A 23,041-nucleotide genomic window follows, 5' to 3' on the forward strand; every position below is an offset into this window, starting at 1 on the left:
TGAAGGGGGTCAAGTATATGGTGGCAGAAGATTTGACTTTGGGTGGTGGGCAAATAAGGCAAGAATCAGACGATGTATCATACATAGAATGTACACTTGAAACCTATCCAATTTTGTTAACCGCTGTCACTCCAATGGAAAAAAAAAAGGACATTAAAGCCACCATAAAAAATAAAATAAAGCCACCACAGTCCTGTTCAAGTAGCTCAGTGGGTTAGAGTGTCATTTCCATATGCCAAGGTTGCGGGTTCAATCTCTGGTCAGGGCACATACAACATGCAATTAATGCATAAATGAGTAGAACAACAAGTCAATGGATTTTTCCTTCTCTCCCTTCCTCTCTCTATAAAATCAATAAATAAATTTTAAAAATTAAAATTAAATAAAAAGCTACCTAAGCTGCGCACAAATGAAGGGCCCGGTGAGCTTTACCCAAATGCAGGGGACCCTTCTCCATGTCTGCACCAGCCCCAAAACAGCCTGAGACCCCACTGTGCTACAGGGAGACCTCTCCCTTGCCCACCTTCCAGTACCCTAGAAAAATGAGGTAGGGCTGCCTTTCCAGACCAAACAGGGGAGAGAGCCTCCTTCTCCAGCAGAACCTGCTTTGTGAGGAGGGACTCTGTGCAGCAGTTTAAACAAAATCCCCCAGGGCCGTCCTGGCAGGGCGGCTCAGTTGGGGGAGCATCATCTCACACACCCACCTAAGTTGTGGCACATAAGGGGTGCAAATGGAAAGCAACTGATTGTGATCAGTTGCCTCTCACTTGTCCCCTACCAGGACTTGGACCCAGCCTTGGGCCGCAACCCAGGCACGTGAGTTGACTGGGAATCAAACCAGCGACCTTTGGGTTTGTAGGCTGGCACTCAATCCATGGAGCCACACCAGCCGGGGCTGATGTTGCTTTCTGTCTCCCTTCCTCTCTAAAAATCAAGAAACATATCCTCAGGCGAGGATTTAAAAAAAACAACCCAGGGCCCATCATCCACATTTCTGAAGGTGCCTGCAGTCAGCAGCTATACAGGAAGATCTCCATTCCTTCTCACACTCCGCCCCAGGAAATTACACAAAGTCTCCTCTGGCTATATTCCCACTTATAATTGCTTTGATCTTCTTGGAATTTTATACGAAGTTACCCTCCTATTTTTGAGCTAGGACTTGGGATGTAGTTCTCCATTTGGTAAGGTTTAATGGTTTAAAACTGTCTATACAGGAATCAGAGAGATGGATTTCTGTTATCTGCAATCAGCTTTCAAAGTCCTGTGAGACTGTTTTTATAAACAAATCCAACGCCCACAGTGCCTTGGGAATTTCAGATCCAGTCTGGAACTAATATAGGGGACAAGAGAATTCTAGGCATGGATCCCCTGTTACCATGGGTGGGGCTGGTTTTCTCTCCTTGACTGCTTGTCTCTATCCCAGGAGCATCCCTAATCATTGCCCAAAAACGGGGAGGGGGGAGGGGGCAGTGTTGCCTCCGAGTCCTCCCGAGCTATTGTGAATAACGAAGGGGTGTGTGTGGAAGCTTGGCTCACTAACTCAAAGCCTCCCTGGATGCTGGAAGTGGAAGACAGAGACCCTCTGATGTTTAGTGTCAAGGATGCTGAGGCTACAGAGGGAACGTGACCTACACAAGGTCACCTAAAGGTCTATGGCAAAACCAGAGCAAGAACCCCAGTCCCCTGACCCTCGGGTCAGTGTCTCCACTCCACCAGGCTGCTCACTCATCTTTGCTAAGCTGTGCCTATCACTGTCCTCGTCACCTAAGGCAGAAGAGAAAAAGGCTGCCATAGCTTCTTGTGGTCCCCCTCTGCTGTGACTAGACAAGGGACACTTTCTGTCACATTGTCTGGTTTGGAGAGGCCTTGGGACTCCATCTGTGGCACCGATTTAGAGCACCCTCAGTTTGGAAGCCACTTAGATTCTGGTAACAGTCTTTACCTTGGAATCCAGTCAAAGTGATGGAAAGCTTGAGGCCTAACTCCCTGGCAGAGAAGGATGGAGCAAAAGGGACACAGGTATTATTTCTTTCCTAGGGTAGGAAGTGGCTAGAAGAATATCCCAGTCCATATGCATGGCTATAACAAAGTGCCGCAGACTGGATAGCTTATAGAGAACAGAAACTTATTCCTCACGGTTCCAAAGGCTGGGAAGAGACTAAGACCAAGGTGCAAGCAGGTGTCTGGTGAGGGCCCACTTCCAAGTTCATAGATAGTGATCTTTTCACCGTGTCTTCACATGGCAGGAGAGGTGAGGAATCTCTCTGGGGTCTCCTTTATAAGGAAGTCCCACACTCATGACCTGATCACTCCCTAATGGCCTCACCTCGAAAACCATCATATTGGGGATTAGGTTTGAACATATGAATTTGGGGTGTACAAACATTCTGTCTATAGCAAAGAGAATCTAGAATTTCAGAGGGGGTATCCAACCCTCTGCCCGCAGGTCACATGCAGCCCAGGATGGCTATGAATGTGGCCCAACACAAAATCATAAATTTACTTAAAACCTTGTTTTCTCCTCATCAGTTCTCATTAGTGTTTGTGTATTGAATGTGTGGCCCAAGACAACTCTTCTTCTTCCAGTGTGGCCCAGAGATGCCAAAAATTTGGACACCCTGTAATGTCATGTGAGGAATGAACTCTGGACAAAAAGGGAAACAGAGGCAGCATCTGGTACCTGAGGGTAAGCCCAGGCTGCAGGAGGAAAAGGAGGGGGGTGGGGAGTTGGGGTGGAGGTGGGGAAGGCACCAGGAGAATCTGGGGAGTTGGGCGGAGTCCCTGGCTTCCACTCCCACTGTGTGAGGGATGGATGGCGTTGGGGGATGACAGTACCTCCTCCAGGACCCAGGGGAGGCGCCTGTTGTCTTGCCAGAGAGAGAACTTCTGCTTTAGCACGTACACGGCAGGCCCTGCTGGCCAGGGGAAGGGCACCAATGAGGCCATCTGTATCCTGGGCCCTGGGACTCAGAAAAGCCATCAGCTTTGCAACCATGAAGAAGGTGAAAACGTCAGGCTGTCAGTGAGTGTTCGGAGGGGGTGTGGGGCCAGGTTGATGTGTCAGAGCAGTGTATATTCTATGTCCATGTGGTTGGAGCTGTATATGCTCTGAACTTCTTGTCATGTATTATTAAAAACCAGGTGACCCCCTTTCCCACGACCTCTCAACCACCTTGCTTTCACCCTCTCCCTCTCCATTCTTCAAAAACGTCAGTGACTTCCACTGACCACCAAAAAACAAAACCCCCAAATCTTCTTATCCTGGCATCTAAGGCTAAAGGTTTACCAGACACATCTTGACACAATTTCCTGCCTCCACCTGTTTGCTCACGCTGTGTTCTCTACTTTCTCATCACCAGATCTTCCCCAGTTGAAATCCTTTTCTAGGCTGAGCTCAGCTGCTACCTCTTCCAAGAAGCCTTCGCTGACATCTCCAGCCGAGGGCCTCTCTTCTGAATGCTGGTGATTTTTCTACCACTTTTGTGGCAGCGTACATTCTATCTTGCATTTTAATTATCAAGGGGAATGCTGTTTGTCTCAGTCACTGAATGTTAAGTTTTTGAAGGCTTATGTATTTATTTTTATTTGGTTGCTGCCCCCAATCAGGGATCTGGCCAGCAACCCAGAAATGTGCCCTGACAAAGAATTGAACTGGTGACCTGTTGGTTCACTGACTGGCGTTCAGTCCACTGAGCCACACCAATCAGGGCTGAAGGCTTATTCATTTGTCTTACGCATTTTACATTCCCAGCACCTAGCACATTGCCTTTTACATAGCAGGCATACCATTCAACATACATTTATTAAACAAATAAATGTATATAGTTGGGGATATAGAGAAAAATGAGAATGCTTCTGTCTACTAAGAGCTTATAGTCTAGTGTGAAAAAGGGATGCACAGCGATAAGAATGAATTTAACATAAAGCTCAAGGAATAGTCCTTGACCTGTGAAGATGTGGGTTTCGGGTGGACAGAGATGTTGGCAAGGGGGAGAACATTCAGGTTGAAGTCACGGCCTAGGCGGATGTACAGGGCACACTTGGGCAACGTGGTAAGTAGCCTTGGGACCGACATATAGGAAGCATGAAGGCAAATAGGAGATAAGGCCAGAGAAGGTAGGTGGGCACCGAATCACTGACGCCTTGTAAGCTTTTCCAAGGAATCTGGGTTTTATTCTGGAATAAAGTGGAATGAGGGGCCACTGAACGGCCTTCGGGAGTGTTAATAAGTACTCAGTACAGGGAGGAGGAATGACTCAGCACTGTGTTTTGGGTGGACACCGTTCTTTGGCCAGGTCCATTTTAGGAAAATTTTGTGTTGGGTGCTGAGGAGCGCCCATTCTCTGAGGCCAGGGATACCCTGGTCAAAGCACCTCTTTGTAAGATTTTCTCTTTTAAAGAGGTCCCCCCCTAAGAACACTTTATCAGGTTAAGAAATCTGTTTGACCCTCTGAAACAATGTTTTCTGACTCTTTCCATGGGTCCCTCCCTCCCTTTGCTTTGGCTTTAGTATAGAAATTCTTCCATTTGGATTGTATTAGTCAGGGTTCTTCAGAGAGACAGAGTGTGTGTGTGTGTGTGTGTGTGTGTGTGTGTGTGTCTACATGTAGTGAGATTTAATGTAAGGAATTGGCTCATGTGATGTGAGGCTTAGAAGTCCCACGGTCTGACTCCCCCCTTACATAACTCCTGGACCTTTATGGAGTTGGGGAGAGACAGCATCATACAGAGAAAAAATATATATCATAGGCTTTGGAGTGAAGTCAGCCCAGGGTTAAAGTGCCTGCTGAAATCTCTTATTAGTTGTATGACCTTGGCAAAGTCATTAATCTCTTTTAGCCTTGGTTTCCTTATCTGAAAAAAAAAAACAAAAAACAAAAAACAAAACAATGGGGATAATCATGCCTATTCCAAAGAATTAAAGTGCAGGTGAGCATGGGGATTGCCTAGCTTGCTGCCTGACACCTAGGAGGTGCTCGGTCCATACTTGTTTTACTCATATTTGCAGAGTCAAACAGATGCTATTTTTCTGCATAAGAAAGGAGACTTGGTGCTTGAAGTGAGCTATTGTTATGTGCCTTACTTTAGGGGACAGCAAACCCCTTGCCTAGATTACCTTTAGAGGTCATCCCAGAGCCCTCCTGGTGAGTGTTTTTACCTACGTCCTTAGTCTAACTTTCACTTTGAGTTCTGCCCTCCTCCTCCCAGGAGCTTTGGTCATGTTTGGTAAGCAGGCAGGCAGGGGCCCAGGCCTAACTGCATGAGAACATTGTTGCAAACACTGGGGAACCACAGACACTGTTGTAACCTTCCCTGATCTGAGAACCTGTGGCTGGTCCTCAGCCCTGCCAGCTGTGTGTTGTAGGTGAGAGCCTAGGTTTCTGGGCCTTCTAGAGCAATGGGAAACTTGTTAGGATATGCTAGAGAGATGCTCTGCTTTTCTGGAGCTGAGGTTAAGAGTTTTCCCTTTAAAACCAAGAAACTCACAATTATGGAGCTTTCTGGGAGCTGGGCCTTAAGGCTATGATGCTCCAGGGGGGGGAAGGAAGGAAGTACACTCATCTATGTCCTCAAGACTCACTGTCAGGTGGGAGAGCAGACACACACCTCTAAGGAGAGAGGGTTTGAAGAATGCACAGACCCGCGAGGTGGAAGCAGATAGGAGGTACCAACTTTGTGGGTGTAGTATAGGAGGACCAGTAGACTGGTAGTTTAAAGAGGAGATGGAGGAGGAAGGAAGGCCAATTTAAGGAAAGGCTTGGAATGGGGGTAGAAATAACATGTTTACCAAAAAAAAAAAAAAATACCCCTGACAGTTGAGCGTGGCTGGGCACTAGGTGCTGGGCGGGGTGGGGCAGTGGGGAGAGCAGACTGGAACTGCCAAGGCCTCACTTTGAGTCCGGACTTGAAAGGTTTTGCAACAGGAGGAAATGCTGCGTCAAATTTGGGAGGTATCTTGTCTTAGGTAAGGACAGACTGGCCCTTTGCTAGGCACTTTCAACAAATAGTTGTTTAGGATTATTTCGTGCCTGGTGTTGTGGGCACTGAGAAATAGCAGAGAAGATTTGAATCAAGCCTTTTCTGAGGGTAACCACCACATTTCAGGCAAGAGGAATTTCAGGGTCAGCTTGACTCTAGCTGGAGGTTCCTGCAAGGGCTTTTGTGGCGGGAGGGCTCGGTGGCTCTGGGCGGCTCCCAGCGAACAAGGTTAGGTCGGCTGGTGGGTCACCTGGCTGCGCGCGCCGCCAGGGCCTCCTCACAGCCCAGCCCGGCTGGGAGCCCGCCCCCAACCCGACCCACACGTGGGATCCCGCACGTCCGCCCCGCTCCCCTAGCTGACGTCGGCCCCACAGTTCTATTTAAGGCCCCTCCCGTGCGAGCTCGGAGTACCGGAGCCGCTGCCGCTAAGTCCGGATCCAGCGCCGCGAGCCACCGACGCCCGTCTGTCGTGCACACCCGGTACGGTAGGGCCCGGCGCTCTCTGAGTCCGATAGGCTGATGAACTAGCCATCCTGAGCCTCTCTGGCTCGGCGCTACCTGCCAGGCAGTCCCCACTCCCTGGGGGTGTAGGCGCTGCTTCCTAGAGCCATAGTCTGGAGTCCTGGGCGGTGTCCCCCAACCGGCCTGGGCACGGAGCCCGCTGCGCTCTGCTTTAGCTCTTGGTGGGCACCATTGCTTCTGGCCATGCTTGGGAACCGAGGAAGTGGCCCGCACCTAACCTGGGGTGGAAAGGCCAAGTGGATGCATTAGGATGAGGAGAGGACGGGTCTGAACGGTGGGGCATACTTCTGGGCTGGAACTCTGCAAACAGCGCAGAGCTCGAGGTCCGGTTCCCGGAACCAGTGGAGCCGAAAAAGCCTCAGCAGCCTGGGCCGGTTCCTGGAAGCCGGAAGGCCGCTGAGCACCACATGCCCGGGTCGCATTTTAACCCTGGGACTGTCGAGAGGTGGGCGGCCTCTGTCTGCAGCTTATAGGGTGCTCTTTGCGCCAACTGTATTTATTAAGCAGCTACTGGTGTATCTTTGGGGCACTGGAAAGATGAAGCTGGAAGGGTGTCAGCCTTCCCGCATTTGAGACCGTCTTTTGAGAGTAGAACCAGCCGGAACCGTCTCCTTTTGACTTACGGGGAAACCTAAAGCTGGCAGAGGAGTAAGGCATCTCTAAGGCCACAGTTAATGGTGGCAGAGCTGAGGACTAGACCCCCCCCTTCTGCAGGGTCCCTCTTCTACACGTGTCCCCACATTGAAAGGAGCGCAGGAGTCCCGCGCTTAGGTTCTGGTGAAGCCAGGTTGTCCCCAGGAAGAACGCCCTTCCCCCTGCCAGGCTGCAGGAACCTTACAAGGATGGCTAGAAATAGCGGTGATTTGTAAGGAGAGACCCGATTCCAGCTTGGTGACCCTGGGCTGCTTGCCTATGAGCCCTCTCGGATATTTTTGCCCGCTGGAGCGCTGTCAAGACTAGATCCAGTGCGTGCAGTGCAGGGTCGGGTTAACAGAGTCAAAGGTTCGTTCCCAACCCGGCTCTAGAAATCGAGGGTTCCACCAAGTGTAAAGATCTCAGGCCTCAGAGGCTATTTCTGAAGTACTTCCTGTACTGACAAAATTTCCCCAAACTGGGCCTCACGCCTTTGCAGTAAGGATCACAGCAGAAGCCACAGCGGGCCCCTCCCTCCGGGTCGGTTAATAGTCCCTGGCACGGCGACGGAAAGCCGGGCGCTGGCCCTGCGCCAGGCCCGGGAGGCTGCCAACCGGGCATCACGTGGCTCTCCTCTGCTTGGGAGCACTAGCTAAGTCTAAAGTCTGGCTCCGAGATTACTGCCTCCGACCTCACCGGCCAGTTAGTTCCCAATCCTTTCCGCTCCCGGGCGGGGCCCGTGACTACCTCTCAACAGCCCGTGGCTTCTAGATCACTCGCGTCCACTCCCAGCTCTCTGCTCTGAAGTGCGCATGTGCGCGAGTTTCGCTGGCGGGCGGGTGGGGGAGGGGCAGGCTGTGGCGCCTCGCCTTCCGGGTCTGGGCGGGCCCTGAAACTCCAGGGCTCGCGGGGAGGCAGCAGTTGGTCTGATTTTCCGCCGCTTCGGGGGCGGGGGGAGATGAGTGAGCGCGCATGAGCAGTGGTCACGACAGGCCTCACTGCTTCACGGTTCGCGGGGGAGGCAGTTAATGGCGCTTTCCGCACTCACCGCTCCGGTCATCACTTAAGGGCCTTGGCGAGAGCCCGGTGACTGGAGTAGACCGCTCACCCTGATCTTGTTTGAAGGGAGGCCGGCCCAGCCTGGGCTTAATAAAGCAAGATGAGCGAGCCCTCAGGAAGCTATACTTACACGCAGACGTCCATACTATTTTTCCATGCCAAGGTGAGGTTCTTCGTTCCAAGACCCTCGCCAGACCACAGACCCTGGCATTAGGACTTTTGGCTCGCCTTTGGCTGTCTTCGGGTTTTTTCCTTCCCCCCTTTTTAGTCGTCCCTTGTGGCAAGTACCCCGGAAGGATTGAAATAAGCTTTTTTCAGAACAACTTTTGGTTAATGTGTTAAAGAGGTTGTATGTTTTCCCCCTATAGATTCCTTTTGGTTCTAAGTCCAATATGGCAACTCTCAAGGATCAGCTGATTGTGAATCTTCTGAAGGAAGAACAAACCCCCCAGAATAAGATTACAGTCGTTGGGGTTGGTGCTGTTGGCATGGCCTGTGCCATCAGCATCTTAATGAAGGTAAGCGAGAGACCATCACTGTGGAAGCCAAGGATAACTTGACCCCACTGGTCCCTCTACTCCCTCCCTAACGATTGTGTTATCACATTGCATATACAAATATTGAGGTTCATGCACTCAAAGAACTTGATATGAAACAAATTTTTGAAGTATGATGCTATGCCAAAAAAGTTTCAGAACTAAAAAAAAAGAATCACAAAAGAAAATATCAAAGGTCATTAGGCTGACAACCCAGTTTCTTAAGTTCACTCTACCACATGAAAGTGCCTACAATGAAAGCATCCCTACCTTTAAACAAACAAAAATTATTATTTTTTTAATGATTTTATTTTATTGCCCTGACTGGGAATCAAACCTGTGACTTTTTAGTTCTCAGGCTGGCACTCAATCTATTAAGCCACATTAGCCAGAGAACAAACTAAACTTATTTTAAAGTAATTTTTGAAGTGAAATAATATGTAAATTATTTTTCACTATGGTAAAATGAAAATGACATTAAGCCCTGGCCAGTGTGGCTGTTGGTTGAAGCATGGTCCCATACACTGAAAGGTTGCAGGTTCAATCCCCCAGGAAGCAGCCAGTTGAGATCTCTCTCTCTTTTCTTTTTTCTTTTCTTTCCTTTCTCCCCTCCCCTCCCCTTTTCTTTTCTTCTCTTCTCTTCTTTTCTTTTCTTTCTTTTTTCTCTCCCCACTCTCTGAAGTCAGTTAATAAAAATATTTAGCCCTGGCTGGTGTGGCTCGGTGGATTGAGCGCAGGCCTGTGAACCAAATGACCATGGTTCGATTTCCAGTCAGGGCACATGCCTGGGTTGCAGGTCAGTTCCCAGCAGGAGACCCAAGAGAGGCAACCATACACTGATGTTTCCCTCCCTCTCTCCTTCCCTTCCCCTCTAAAGATAAATAAATAAAATCTTTAAAAAATATTTTAAAAAAATTACATTGATTGTGGGAGAATCTTTTTTATTTATTTATTTTTTGTCAGTAAAGGGAATGGATGTTATTTTTTAGAATTTAATTTTTTTTCCCCCCAGCTGTTGTGGCTGGGTGGATTGAGTCCCAGCCTACAAACCAACAGGTCACCAGTTCAATTCCTGGTCAGGGCACATGCCTGGGTTGCAGGCCAGGTCTCCACTTAGGGGTATGCGAAGACAACCAATCGATGTTTCTCTTCCTCTTTCTCCCTCCCTTCCCTTCTCTCTGAAAATAAATAAATAATAATAAATTTTAAAACAAAGAAAAATTTAATTTTTTAATTTTCTTTTTTAAAGTTTTTTATTTTTATTCTTTTAAAAAAGATCTTATTTAGTTATCTTTAGAGGGGAAGGAAGGAGAGAGGGAGAGAAAAAGCAATGTATGGTTGCCTCTTCTGCTGGGAACTGGCCTGCAACCCAGGCATGTGCCCTGACTGGGAATTGAACCACGATCCTCTGGTTCACAGGCCCGCACTCAATCCACTGAGCTACACCAGCCAGGACTATTTTTTATTTTTATTCTTTTGAATGTGGGAAATCTTCGAGTCTTGTTCCCATGCAAATCCCCATTGGGCCCCCTTTGAATAGCAGTTTGGCTACCAATTATGTAACCTAAAGTTTAATTAGAAAAGAAGAACTTGTGAATGAAGAAAGAACACTTTTTAGAATAGTCAGGCCTGGTTTATGTAAAACTGAAATTGAGGCACCTTATAATATTAAAATATTTTAAGTTCAGATTTGTGGTTCCTAGTATAACGCAGGAGGTCAAGTGAAATGGTGAGTTCTGGGGTCTGAACAGAGATGGACTGACGTGAGAAGGGACTGGCAGCAGAAATGAGCTCCGCAGAAGTTGCAGAGCAACACTTACTCTATCTGTTCTTAGGAAAGGCCACAAAGTATACCCACTCTTATTTCTTTCCCCACTCAATCAGAAATGGCTACTATCTGCTTTTCCTACACGGCCCATGGTCTTTCTGAGAAGCCCTCTAATTTAGGTATGGGTAAGAGTAACTGCCAGACTACTCATTATATACTGCAGATAATTGGGGGTAGATCAGCAACTCAGCTAGTACAACTTCTTTGGTTATGATGGTCCACATCCCATTTGCACTAAACTGTTATTGGTGCTCCTGATCTGAGATGCAAACCTGCATGGGTTCAACTGAAAAGATATTTTTCACTAATACATTTTCAAAATTTGTATTCCTTGATTTTTAGAGAAAGGTATTGATTTGTCGTTGCCCCTATTTATGCATTCATTGATTGATTCCTATATGTATTCCTAACCAGGGGTTGTACCTATAACCTTCAAGATGACATTCTAACTAACTGGGCTACCTGGCCAAGGCTTCACTAATATTTTGAAATGTACAAATCTATGTATAAAATTGTCATTGTCATTAATATATGGAAACCTAACCAGGGGATGGTCCAAAATACCACTTTTTAATTCCATGTCTTAATACTGGTCCGTATCACCTATTTAATGAATAATAACCTAAAATCGATATGTACAACTGAATTGGAGAAACTGAAAAATTTTTTGCATAATTGGGCATTATCCTAAGTATTGCCTGCCCAGTGTTCTGTCTCCACATAGAGGCGATTTGGTGGCTGCAGAGATTTACTCCTGTGAGGAGAGAGGGTCAGTGCTTCTTACTGTATGGAGCATCTGTACATCAGCTTTTAAGTGGGGGCCTGCTCCTATGCCAAAAATACAGCAATATTGCAGGCCCGTCTATAAATTTGGAAGTAGCTAGTTTTTTTGGTAGTTGAAAAAGTTTTATTTTTGACATGTTACCTTTGGAAGCAATTTTGATTTAACTAAAAACTTTTGTTTTTTAGGACTTGGCAGATGAGCTTGCTCTTGTTGATGTCATGGAAGACAAATTGAAGGGAGAGATGATGGATCTCCAACATGGCAGCCTTTTCCTTAGAACACCAAAAATTGTCTCTAGCAAAGGTTAATTTCTACTCATTTATATTGTAGTCCATGCTAGACTTAATTCTTTATCAGGCTCAAAATTCCAGCTCTTCAAACATTTCTTTTTTAAACAGGATGAGGGAGCCTTTGAACAATTTTTTACATCGGTACCTACTGATATCAAAGTCTCCATTTCTAGTAAATGGTTTAAATGGAAATCCAGCTTGGCCATGATATGGAAAGCATATAAATAAGAATGTAATTAGAACGTTCCTTAGGTCCATATTTTACCACATTGCTTCAAATACTTTAAATATAAATACTTATTTACTTTCACATGCTGGCGTAATGGTGAAAGTAGGGTAATTGAGCCTGTTCAGCAGATATTCTTGGCTTGACCCTTTCACACTTAATGATCAGCTAGGAACCCTGGGCATAGACCAGATAGTATCTGTTCTGACACTTGAAAATCATTGACTGTTTACCTGATAGGTGACTCCCTTCATTATCTTCACCCCTGCTTAAATATCCTGTGCCATGAGGACCTAGAAGCAAGATATAGTTGATAAGCATAAAGCTAGCTGCCTCTGCTTTTTAAAATAAAGGCTCATTGCTGGGCTGATATGACCACAATTAAGTATTTAAGTCAAAGTAGGAGGGTGGAAGAGTGTGAGCATCGAGCTCAGGGAGCAAAAAAAAAACAACAAACTTCCAATGTATCTCATTTGGTACAAGACTCAAGTTTTATTCCTTGCAGCTCCCCACCCCCAGTTGTAGTTCTATTATAAAGTCACAATGTGACGAAAACCAAAATACAAAGAAAACATTGATGTGCTCTTCCTCCATGTAAGTGGCCAGTGATAAAACTCCAGAACCTAAAAGATAGGAGTCTGGAGGGGGGTGGCATTAGGGACATTTTTCTGCCAGATACACAAACCACATAAAACTGTCCATAAAAAATTGTTTATGGAAAGAAATTTTTGCTGACTAGAAAATGGAGATCTCTTAAAAGCCTTAATCTGATTATTGTTTTCTTGTGTCTAGACTATAATGTCACTGCAAACTCCAAGCTGGTTATTATCACAGCTGGGGCACGTCAACAGGAGGGAGAAAGCCGTCTTAATTTGGTCCAGCGTAACGTGAACATCTTTAAATTCATCATTCCTAATGTTGTAAAATACAGTCCCAACTGCAAATTGCTTGTTGTTTCCAATCCAGGTGAGGTTTTTTGGTTTTGTTTTGTTTTTTTTTAGATTTTATTTATTTATCCTTAGAAGGGAAGGGAAGGGAAGGAGAGAAGGAGAGAAATATCAGTGTATGGTTGCTTCTCATGCGACCCCCCCCTGGGAACTGGCCCCTGCTGGGAACTGGCCTGCAACCCAGGCATGTGCCCTGACTGGGAATCGAACTGAGATCTTTTGGTTCGCAGGCCCGTGCTCAATCCACTGAGCTACACCAGCCAGGGCCCAGGTGAGGTTTTTAATTGCATAAAAACAGATGAGCTGGAGTAAAACTAGTAAGTTAGTTACCTGTGCAAGAACATCTCAGATAAGGGATAAGTTTATAGATAATGTGTTACTCTCTTAATTAATACATTTTATTTTCATTAAACTACATCTCTTGAATATTTAATGTTTTGCCGTACTGTAGACAGACTGTAGAGGTTTCTGCAATATCAACAAAAACATCAGCCATGATCATTATCAAGAAGATCCATACAGAGCCATGTATCTTATTGGTCCTTGGAAAAGGGATGCAGGCAGCCCCTACCACCTGCTGAGGGTGCCACAGGCTCTCCCTCACTGTATCCCATGGCCATTGATAGGGAGGTTTAGGAGCTGTTGGTGGGGGCAGCAGGGGGGTGGTGCCCAGGAAGGCCTTGAGCTTGGGTCAGGCATTAAGGTGAGCCAGGTAGGCTGATAGTAGGGGGAGGGAGCCCAGGATCCCAGTGGCAAGGACCTGGTGATTCAACAGCAAGCTCAGCAGGTTGTAGTCTTTGAAGGAGATCTGGTTGCTCACGGTGACAGCCTGGCCCCTGTGGTTCTGGGACAGGCCTTAAAGGACTTCAGGTGTCAGACAGTTCCTTCACATAGCTCTGCTTGCCTGCCTCGTAGTTGGTGGAGATGGGGGTGCTGTGATTGCAGCAGTAGTCCTCCATGCCATCATCTGCCATATCCACCAGGGCTGCTCCTCAATGGTCCTTCCTGTGTAGACCAAGGGGAGCAGCTCAGGTGCCGCAGGATGGTAGTGGACTGGTAGAGGGTGAGGTCTCTGACCCGGAACTTGGGGAGCTGCCTGTATAGGCAGGTGTCCTTTAGTGAGCCCTGCAATCAGGTCTCCTTGGTCACCACCTCCTTCCAGCTCTGGCCCTGGTCAGCCAGCAGCGTGCAGTGGCCTCGCAGGGCCAGTGAACAGGGAAGCAGAAGATGGTGTAGGGCGGCATGGTGGAGGCGTGGACAAAGGCAGTGGCTCTGGCAGAAGAGCTCAGCCGGGCCTCCACTGTGTATCTTGAGTAGCCAGTCATTATCCAGTGGCTCACCTAGTGTCTTTGCCTGCATGTTTTCTTCATAGTGGATATCTTGACCTATGTGGCTTGGAAGATAAGTGGCTTTCCCAAAAACCGTGTCATTGGAAGTGGTTGCAATCTGGATTCAGCCCGGTTCCGTTACCTGATGGGGGAAAGGCTGGGAGTTCACCCATTAAGCTGTCATGGGTGGGTCCTTGGGGAGCATGGAGACTCAAGTGGTAAGCATAACTTATTTTTTCTTTCTTGCTTCCAAAAAGAGTATGTAAAATTTGACAGTTTTATTAAATAAGGGCCTAAATCAAATATCCATTCATCAAGGTGGGATTGTTTCCAGAAATCTATTAAGATCTTAGCCATTTTGTATGATACTTATCTGGCATGAAGGATGGGGAATGAAATTCCCTTTACTTCTTACCATGGGCATATTAATTGTTCTTAGGGTGACCTAAATCATTTGATATCTTAGCTTTTTATACTTGACTTGCACCGTTTGGCCCTGAAAAGTTCAGCCAAGTCAACTGGATAGTGTGAAAAAATTGTTATTTTCACAGTTGAAAGGTGTTATAATTTGTGCAGAGTTCTGTTCCTGATGCCAAGATAATTCCCTTTAGGATCTTGTACTATCTTTATATTCAAATATATATGGATTAAACCTCCCAATAGGTTAGGAATATGGGGTAGGTGTGAATTCTTAGTTTTATAGAATTTAAACAAATGAAAATCTGTAAGTAAGGGCATCAGTAGTCTAGTGTATCTACCAAAAGGAGGTAATCCTCCCCAGGTAAAAGAGAATTAGAAAAATGAGTCAGAATTACCAGTCTGCAGGCTGGGGCATGGAAGCAAATGCATTTTGTACTATTTCTTTCAGTGCCTGTGTGGAGCGGAGTGAATGTTGCAGGTGTCTCTCTAAAGACGCTGCACCCCGCCCTGGGCACTGATGCAGATAAGGAACAGTGGAAAGAAGTTCACAAACAGGTGGTTGACAGGTAACATGGAAGATTAAGTTTCATTATTTTTATTTAAAAGATTAAAAGTTTAATAGCATTTGCATTTGAGTACTTCTTGTTAGAGAGAAAACTTGTTTTCTAAAGCCTTACTATAAAGATACTATAAACGGAGGTAAAGCTACTGTTACCTCTGTTTCTGGGGACAGTGTCTTCAGGCATTCACAATGGTCCAGCATTTGACGTGCCATCAGAGGCTGTCCTATAATAAATACAGCCTCCAACAAAACTAGGCTGTCCTGAACCTTCGGGAACAGAATCGTTTGCCTTATACTAAGAAAGTTGGGAAAGCACCAAAATCTTTTGTGTGGCGCACACCCAGGCCAACTTCACGCAGTTCGTGCGGTGAGACCTGAAGTTCTGATGAAGTTGTCTAAGACGAAAAGCATGTCCACAGGGCCTAGGGTGGGTGCCTGTGTCCTAACTGTGACTGTGACAGGATTGGGTGTGTTTTCCTTACTGAGGAGCAGAAAATTGCTGTGAAAGTCTGGAAGGCATGCACGGAGTCAGCGAAATCTTAAACGTGCATATTTTTTAGTAATAAAACCAAGATAATGAAAATTATAGACATTATTAATGCTATAGTCTACCTTTTGTATAATTCCCAATTTATAGCATGAGAAATCTTTTTGTGCTTATATTATAAACTATTAAGACAGAACAAATTACATTAGGTCTACCCTATTTGAGACTCAGTCTTTTCTTCAACAGCATATATGATCCATTCATTTAGGAATAAGAAATTAAGTAAAAGATCTTCTTATATATGCTTTTAGTAATAGAAATACAGCTAGCTTTTTATTTAGATGATTATACAGTTTTAAGCAATGTCTATATTTATAGTGGTGTTAAAAATGTAGCCCTGGCTGGTGTAGCTCAGTGGGTTGACTGTCGACCTGTTTGAATCCCAGTCAGGGCACATGCCTGGGTTGTGGGTTAGGTCCCCAGTAGGGGTACACAAGAGGCAACAATGCAGTGATGTTTCCCTCTCTTTCTCCTTCCCTTCCCCTCTAAAAATAAATAAATCTTTAAAAAAAAATTAAATATAAATACTTACTAACTGTAGGTGAAATAGGAACTCCTGTTTTCCACCTGGTGGTAGCATTTACTTATAATCACATGATCATGTGTGGACCTCAGGTCTATAGAATTGAACAATGAATCATGGTCAGTAGAGGCAGGGCACTCTTGTATTTAATTAAATGAAACCTGTGAACCCACCACCCAACCCAAGAAACATTGACAGTAAATATCAACTAACTGTAGTGTTTGATGGGTCAGAATTACTAGTCTGCTGGTGCTTGGAAATGAGTGAATTCTGTGCTCCTCCATCCCCCCCCCTCCGCCCCCCATCCACCCCACCCCTGAATACTTGAGATAATCATGAGTAAGCATGCTATATGTAATCTTGGATTTACTTTTTAAATTCAGTATTATATTTTAAAGAGTCATCTATTTTGTGGCATGTCATTGTGGTTATTTGTTTTGATAGCTATGTAATAATTGAGTATATGAGTAAATTGTAGTTTATTTATTCTCCTGTTGGAGAACATTGGGCTTGTTGCTAGGTTTTTGTTATTACTGGCAATACTGTTGCAAACATCCCTGCAAGTAATATCCTGGTATACATGGAAAGGTCTACTCTTACATGTATAATGCAACTTTGTGGCATTATTAACTATAAAGCATATGCTCAGTGAAAATTTTTTGTTTCTCCTACCTTACTTTTTCCTGCCCTTCCCTGTCGTTCCCTGTCCTTTCTCACCCTTCCCACCCTACAGTGCGTATGAGGTGATCAAACTGAAAGGCTACACATCCTGGGCCATTGGACTGTCTGTGGCAGATTTGGCAGAAAGTATAATGAAGAATCTTAGGCGGGTGCATCCCATTTCCACCATGATCAAGGTAGGTCTATGTAGTGATATCTTGTACTCGAGTGCCATTATTTCCTGTTTTATTTTTAATTTCTCCTGAGAAAGCAATTAGATTAATGTTAAGTCTTCAATCATTGATTTAAGAAATAAATGCACCTGCATATTTATTTTTTAAAAAACATGGTCAAGTGTTAGGGTTAATAATCCTCTAGCACTGCGTTCAGCTCATAGATACTTGGTAACTTGTTGACTAAAATAACTATTCAATTATGTTGAGATGGGTGGAGGACTATAAAAGAAACAGGTTTTTAATTTTCCTGTGGGAAATCACACTCAAATTAGAGTTACCAAAGTGTTATGCCATAAAAATTAGAAAGTACTATGGATAATAGCAATAGTTTAGGTTTTTTTAGAATGGAAATCTTGTCGCTATTTTAATGACTTTATTTTACACTGTTCATTACAACCTAACTGAAAGTCTGGAAAGGAATTTCTACTTATTAAGCCGTATCAAATAAGCTTCATAATGTAGAGAATGAAAGTCTTGGGAGACCCCAGAATGCACTAAAAAAACATGAAATATTTTTCATTTTGTCTTCAGGGTCTCTATGGAATAAAAGAAGACGTCTTCCTCAGTGTCCCTTGCATCTTGGGGCAGAATGGAATCTCAGATGTCGTCAAGGTGACTCTGACACCTGAGGAGGAGGCCCGTTTGAAGAAGAGTGCGGATACGCTGTGGGGGATCCAGAAGGAGCTGCAGTTTTAAAGTCTTCTAATGTCGTACCACCTCACTGTCGAGGCTACCACAGGATTTTAGTTGGAGATTTAGTGCACATTGTCCCTTTTATCTGATCTATGACTAAAAAAACAATTTCCTAAAGATAGAAATATAATGGTTCACCTGCATCTTTGACCTGATGCTGGATGGTACTTAACCTTGTGCAGTCCTAACCTGGTTAGTGTGAAACAGTTCCACCTCCTCAGAGGCACCACTGCCAGTGTCGCACACACCACAGTTGCCCTTCAAACTAGATGAGTGTTCGCTGTGTTACGTAACTTGCGGTTCCTTTACCCAGCGTGCCTCGTCCAACTGTTCTCCAATCACATCCTGGGATCCAATGTATAAATCCAGTGTTGCATGTCCTGTGCATACTTCTTAAGGATCTTATTTTGTGTACTATATGAATCATATTAGTGTACCTTGCCATATAATGTAAAAAAAAGTCTACATGTAAATAATGCAGCCAACTATCCAAGTGTCATACCAACTAAAACACCAATAAACCTTGAACAGTGACTACTTTGTTAATTTATTGAGATATAAAGTCATAAAGCTAGCATTCATTACATTATTGGGAGCTGTTAGGTTATTCTTGGGTAACTCTGCAATGATTTTTTTTAATGCATTTAAAATTAAGGAGGGAACATAAGGAAGATTACAGGAGTGTAGGAGAAAGCCAAGTGGGGATCAGATTACAGGCTTATGTACTGTTGTTTTTTTTTTTAAGATTTTATTTTCAGAAAGGGGAAGGGAGGAAAATGAAGAGAAACGGTTGCCTCTTGTACCCCTCCAACCCCCAAAACCAGGGACCTGGCCCTCAACCCAGGCATGTGCCCTGATCAGGAATCTTACCAGCAACCTTTTTGTTTCGAAGAGGATACCCAACCAACTGAGCCACACCAGCCAGGGCTAGTTGATCTGATAACAGGACTTAGAACTGAGTAATGGGTAGGCAGTATGTACAGCATGGGTAATCTTTTCTTTTTTTAAAATTAATTTAATTATTGTTCAAGTACAGTTTTCTGTCTTTTACTCCCAGCCCACCCCCCACAGTGCTCCCCACCTCCCTCCCATTTCCACCCCCCTTAGTTGTTGTCCCTGTGTCCTTCATACTAGTTCCTGTCCGCAAGAGTAATCTTGACAAGGGGATGATTTGTGGCTGAGGTGGGATGGAGCAACATGGTGCAAGATCTCATGTCACTTGTAATGGTGTGCAGTTTAAAACTTATAAATTATTACTAGAATTTTCCATTTAATATTTTCAGACTGGGTAACAAGCCATGGAAAGTGAGACTAGATAAATGGGGGGACTACTGTACTTAAGAATTTTATGCCAAATGACCTGGTGGTTGTTTACTCAAACATTTTCTTTAGATTTCTTAAAATATTTCCATAATTATGACCCTTATCCAGGCCTAAAAACTGTACTTCCAGAGGTTAACTAGAACAACTTTATGGTTATCACTTCTCTAGGATCTCTCCCAAAATTTCCTTCTTGAGAGCTAGCTAGGTAAGGGAAGAAATTCTTAAACGTAAAATGACAAGACTTACGTAGTCTTGACAATTAACAATTACAAAATTTGCTTTCCGATAGGTTCTCAAAAACAGCCTTAAGATGTAACATACCATAAAATTTACTCTTAAAGTGTACAATTCTGAGAATCCACGTAGTTGTGCACTATCACCAGTATCTAATTGCAGGACTTTTAAATTTCCCCATAAAAAAAATCTGTACTTATTCCTGGAGCCTTTTAAGTTAAGCATATTTAGTCTTTTAAAAAAATACATTATTAATTTCATATTGCTTGATGCAATAAATTAGTCAACAGCAACATAAGTGAAAAATAATGCTTAGGAGAGACTAATCTTTTATAAATTTTCAGATTTAATCTTGTAAAGCTTTCTTGCTTTCTGTCATTATCAGTGTTCCGGGGACACCTTGAATCTTCCTGTCTCAGGCAAGGAGTGGGCCAACTCTTCAAGGAGCCCCGAGTCTTTTTAATGGAATATGATCTTATCTTAGTCTTAAACCCTGGGAAGTGGATTAAGCAGGTCTTAGCCCCATCTCACACAAATTGCCAGTTAGTGTGGAAAGAAAAATGGAATGTTCAGAGCATGGTCCTCCTTCCATGTAGGCCTACATCTATACATGTGTGTGTAGTATGTGAATGTGTAGATTTTTCCCCCGCTAAAGCCTACATTGAGAAAATTATCAGGACTTCAGAGCCATGTTCTTTCAAATTCTTTTCCTACTATACTTTGGTAGATGTTGGAATATGCCAGACAAATCATGGCACTCCTGTATTAAATTGCTGCAATATAGCAAAATGATAGGTTTGCTTGGATCACAGCCACCAGAGAACCCACGCAGGCAGAGAGGATGTCGGCTCCTGCCAATGCCCTGCACCTCCGGCAGGTATGAATGAAGAGTGTTCAGTTGGAGCAGTTTGGTCACTACCAGCTGATGTCTCCTGAAGCAAACAGGGGCATGAAGCAGGTGTACAGCCTGAATTTGGAGGTCATCCCTTTCAGCAGGATCTCCCTCTGAGCCTCACGGTAAAAGATGTACAAGGGTAGATAGAGTCGCTCTGGAAGGAAGCACACAAGTTAAGTGGCAGTACAGACCAACAGCGGCTGCTGCTCCTGTCTACCCGCAGACACCTCTTGTTTGGGGCTGGCAGTAGGTTGTTAAAGTGCCACAAGAGGAAAAGGAAGTTTTTAGGGATGTGGCAGTAGTTGACACATTGGTCAATGAAAGCTAGAGGAAATGAGATTTATGCTCAAGATGGAAAATGAGCAATCAACTTGGAAAAGGGCTGGGTAAGAACTTTCCAGTATAGGGAACAGCAAAAAGCCTTAAAATTTGTTTAAATTGTATTTCTTTCCATTACCATTTACCCCCTTATACTCGCCTCCCCACTGCAATCACCACCCTATTGTCCATGTCCATCAAAAAGTCTTGTGCTGTGGACTTCCAGCCGAGGAGGCGGCATAGGTGGAAACACTGTACCTCCTTGCACAACCAAATTTATGAACAACAGATTTAGAAACCAGAACACAACCTAAACATAGAGAAAATTGAACTGTACCGAAGTCCCACAACAACGAACCATTCATCCAGACCAGAAGGAGGGGCAAAGTCGGCGGTAAGCAGAGACTGGTCGCAGCAGGAAAAAGCAGGCAGCAGCTGGAAGATCCCAGGCATGGGGTGGCAATGGGCAGACCCAGTGAGGGCGCAGGGTGGCTGGCTGACCGCAGTCACACATTCGAGCACAGATAAACCAGGCAAAGGAGAGAGCAGTGAGACAGACCACACAACCCAGGGCCCCAGCACTGGAAAATAAAGCCTAAAAACACCAATTGGAAAAACTTTCAGGGGTTGAGGTGCTGGGAGAGACTCCCAGGCTCACAGAGAGTTCGTTGGAGAGACCCACAGAGATCTGGAGGGTGCACAAGCCCACTCATCAGGGAAGCACCACCAGAAGGGCCCAATTTGCTTGCAGGAAGCAGCAGAGGGGACCAAAATCTGAGAGAGTGGAACAAACGCCTTTGCCCCTCTCTGACCCCAGCCACAAATACAGCATCACAACCCAGTGACCTGGGTTGCCCCACCCTGGTGAACACCTAGGGTTCCACCCCTCATACATAACAGGCATGAACAGACCAAAACATTATGGCTTAAGAAGAAGAACAGCTCAAAGCCCCAGAGCCAATACTTCTAAGTGACCAAGAGATAGCCAACCTATCAGATGCAAGTTCAAAACACTGGTGATCAGGATGCTCACTGAACTGGCTGATTTTGGTTGCAAATTAGATGAGAAAAATGAAGGCTACACTAAGTGAAATGAACCAATAGTGATGGGAAGGAAACTGGGACTCAAATCAATGGAGTGGACCAGAAGGAAGAAAAAAACGACCAAACAGAAAAGAATGAAGAGACGAATTAAAAAAACCGAGGAGAGGCTTAGGAACCTCCAGGACATCTTTAAATATTCCAACATCCGAATTATAGGGGTACCAAAGGGGAAGAGGAAGACCAACAAGTGGAAAACTTATCTAAACAAATAATAAAGGAGAACTTCCCCAATCTGGCAAAGGAAATAGACTTCCAGGAAGTCCAGGAAGCTCAGAGAGTCCCAAAGAAGTTGGACCCAAGGAGGAACACACCAAGGCACATGGCTAATTACATTAGCCAAGATTAAAATGAAGGAGAGAATCCTAGAAGCAGCAAGAGATAAGGGGACAGTCACCTACAAAGGAGTTCCCATCAGACTATCAGCTGATTTCTCAAAAGAGACCTTACAGGCAAGAAGGGGCTGGAAAGAAGTATTCCAAGTTATGAAAGGCAAGGACCTACATCCAAGATTGCTCTATCCAGCAAAACTTTCATTTAGAATGGAAGGGCAGATAAAGTGCTTCTCAGAAAAAGTCACAGATAAGGTCAAGTTCAAGGAGTTCATCATCACCAAGCCCTTATTATATGAAATGTTAAAGGGACTTATCGAAGAAAAAGAAGATAAAAAAGATAAACAGTGAAAGGACAGCAAACTCACAGTTATTAACAACCACACCTAAAACAAAAGCAAACTAAGAGGACAGCTAGATCAGGAGCAGAACCATAGAAATGAAGATCACACGGAGGGCTAGCAACAGGGGAGTGGGAGGAGGAGAAGGCGGGAGAAGGTACAGAGAATAAGTAGCATAGATGGTAGGTAGAAAATAGACTGGGGGAGGCCAAGAATAATATGGGAAATATAGAATCTAAAGAACTTGTGACACATGGACATGAACTAAAGGGGGGGAATGGGGAGAGGGGGTGTGCAGGGCGGGGGGGAATGAAGGTGGGGAAATGGGACTACTGTAATGGCATAATCAGTAAAACATATTTTTAAAAAAAGACATTAAGAAAAAAGAGAAAAAAATTCTTGTGCCAAGAAAAAGTTGGCAAAACTTGGAGAGAGAGAGAGTGATGAGAATGTTTTGAGATGAATTGGAGAGGTAGAAGGAGGCTAAATTTTGAATGTCTCTTAGGTTTAAAAATTGGTTAATTTAAGTGGAATGGAAAGCTATTGACGTTTTGAACAGGGTTATAGCATGATCTGAACTATGTTAAAAACACACTAAAAAATACAATAAAATAACAACACAGGCTTTAACACAGAAAATAAATTACCCCTTAGATTTTGAAAAGTATTCGAATGCAAATGACAAAAAAATGACAGAGGAGGTTGTGTTCCCTTGTGTGAGTTA

General features: G+C 44.6%; 1 protein-coding gene and 1 pseudogene across 1 annotated transcript; one reads left to right on the forward strand and one right to left on the reverse strand.

Annotated features, from left to right (window-relative positions):
- The first annotated feature begins 6,350 nt into the window (after window positions 1-6,350).
- LDHA (lactate dehydrogenase A) lies at window positions 6,351-18,307 on the forward strand. The gene is made up of 8 exons (XM_037150540.2): window positions 6,351-6,459; window positions 8,562-8,711; window positions 11,527-11,644; window positions 12,650-12,823; window positions 14,177-14,350; window positions 15,001-15,118; window positions 16,918-17,041; window positions 17,612-18,307. Exons 2-8 carry the CDS (start codon window positions 8,586-8,588, stop codon window positions 17,774-17,776), a joined length of 999 nt encoding a protein of 332 aa, XP_037006435.1. The 5' UTR covers window positions 6,351-6,459; window positions 8,562-8,585; the 3' UTR covers window positions 17,777-18,307.
- Window positions 13,217-14,048, reverse strand: LOC119053065 (glutathione S-transferase P-like; annotated as a pseudogene).
- Window positions 18,308-23,041: the final 4,734 nt, after the last annotated feature.

Source organism: Artibeus jamaicensis, unplaced genomic scaffold, assembly GCF_021234435.1.
Source record: "Artibeus jamaicensis isolate MK-2021 breed Jamaican fruit bat unplaced genomic scaffold, CSHL_Jam_final contig_797, whole genome shotgun sequence".
NCBI classification, from domain to species: domain Eukaryota; kingdom Metazoa; phylum Chordata; class Mammalia; order Chiroptera; family Phyllostomidae; genus Artibeus; species Artibeus jamaicensis.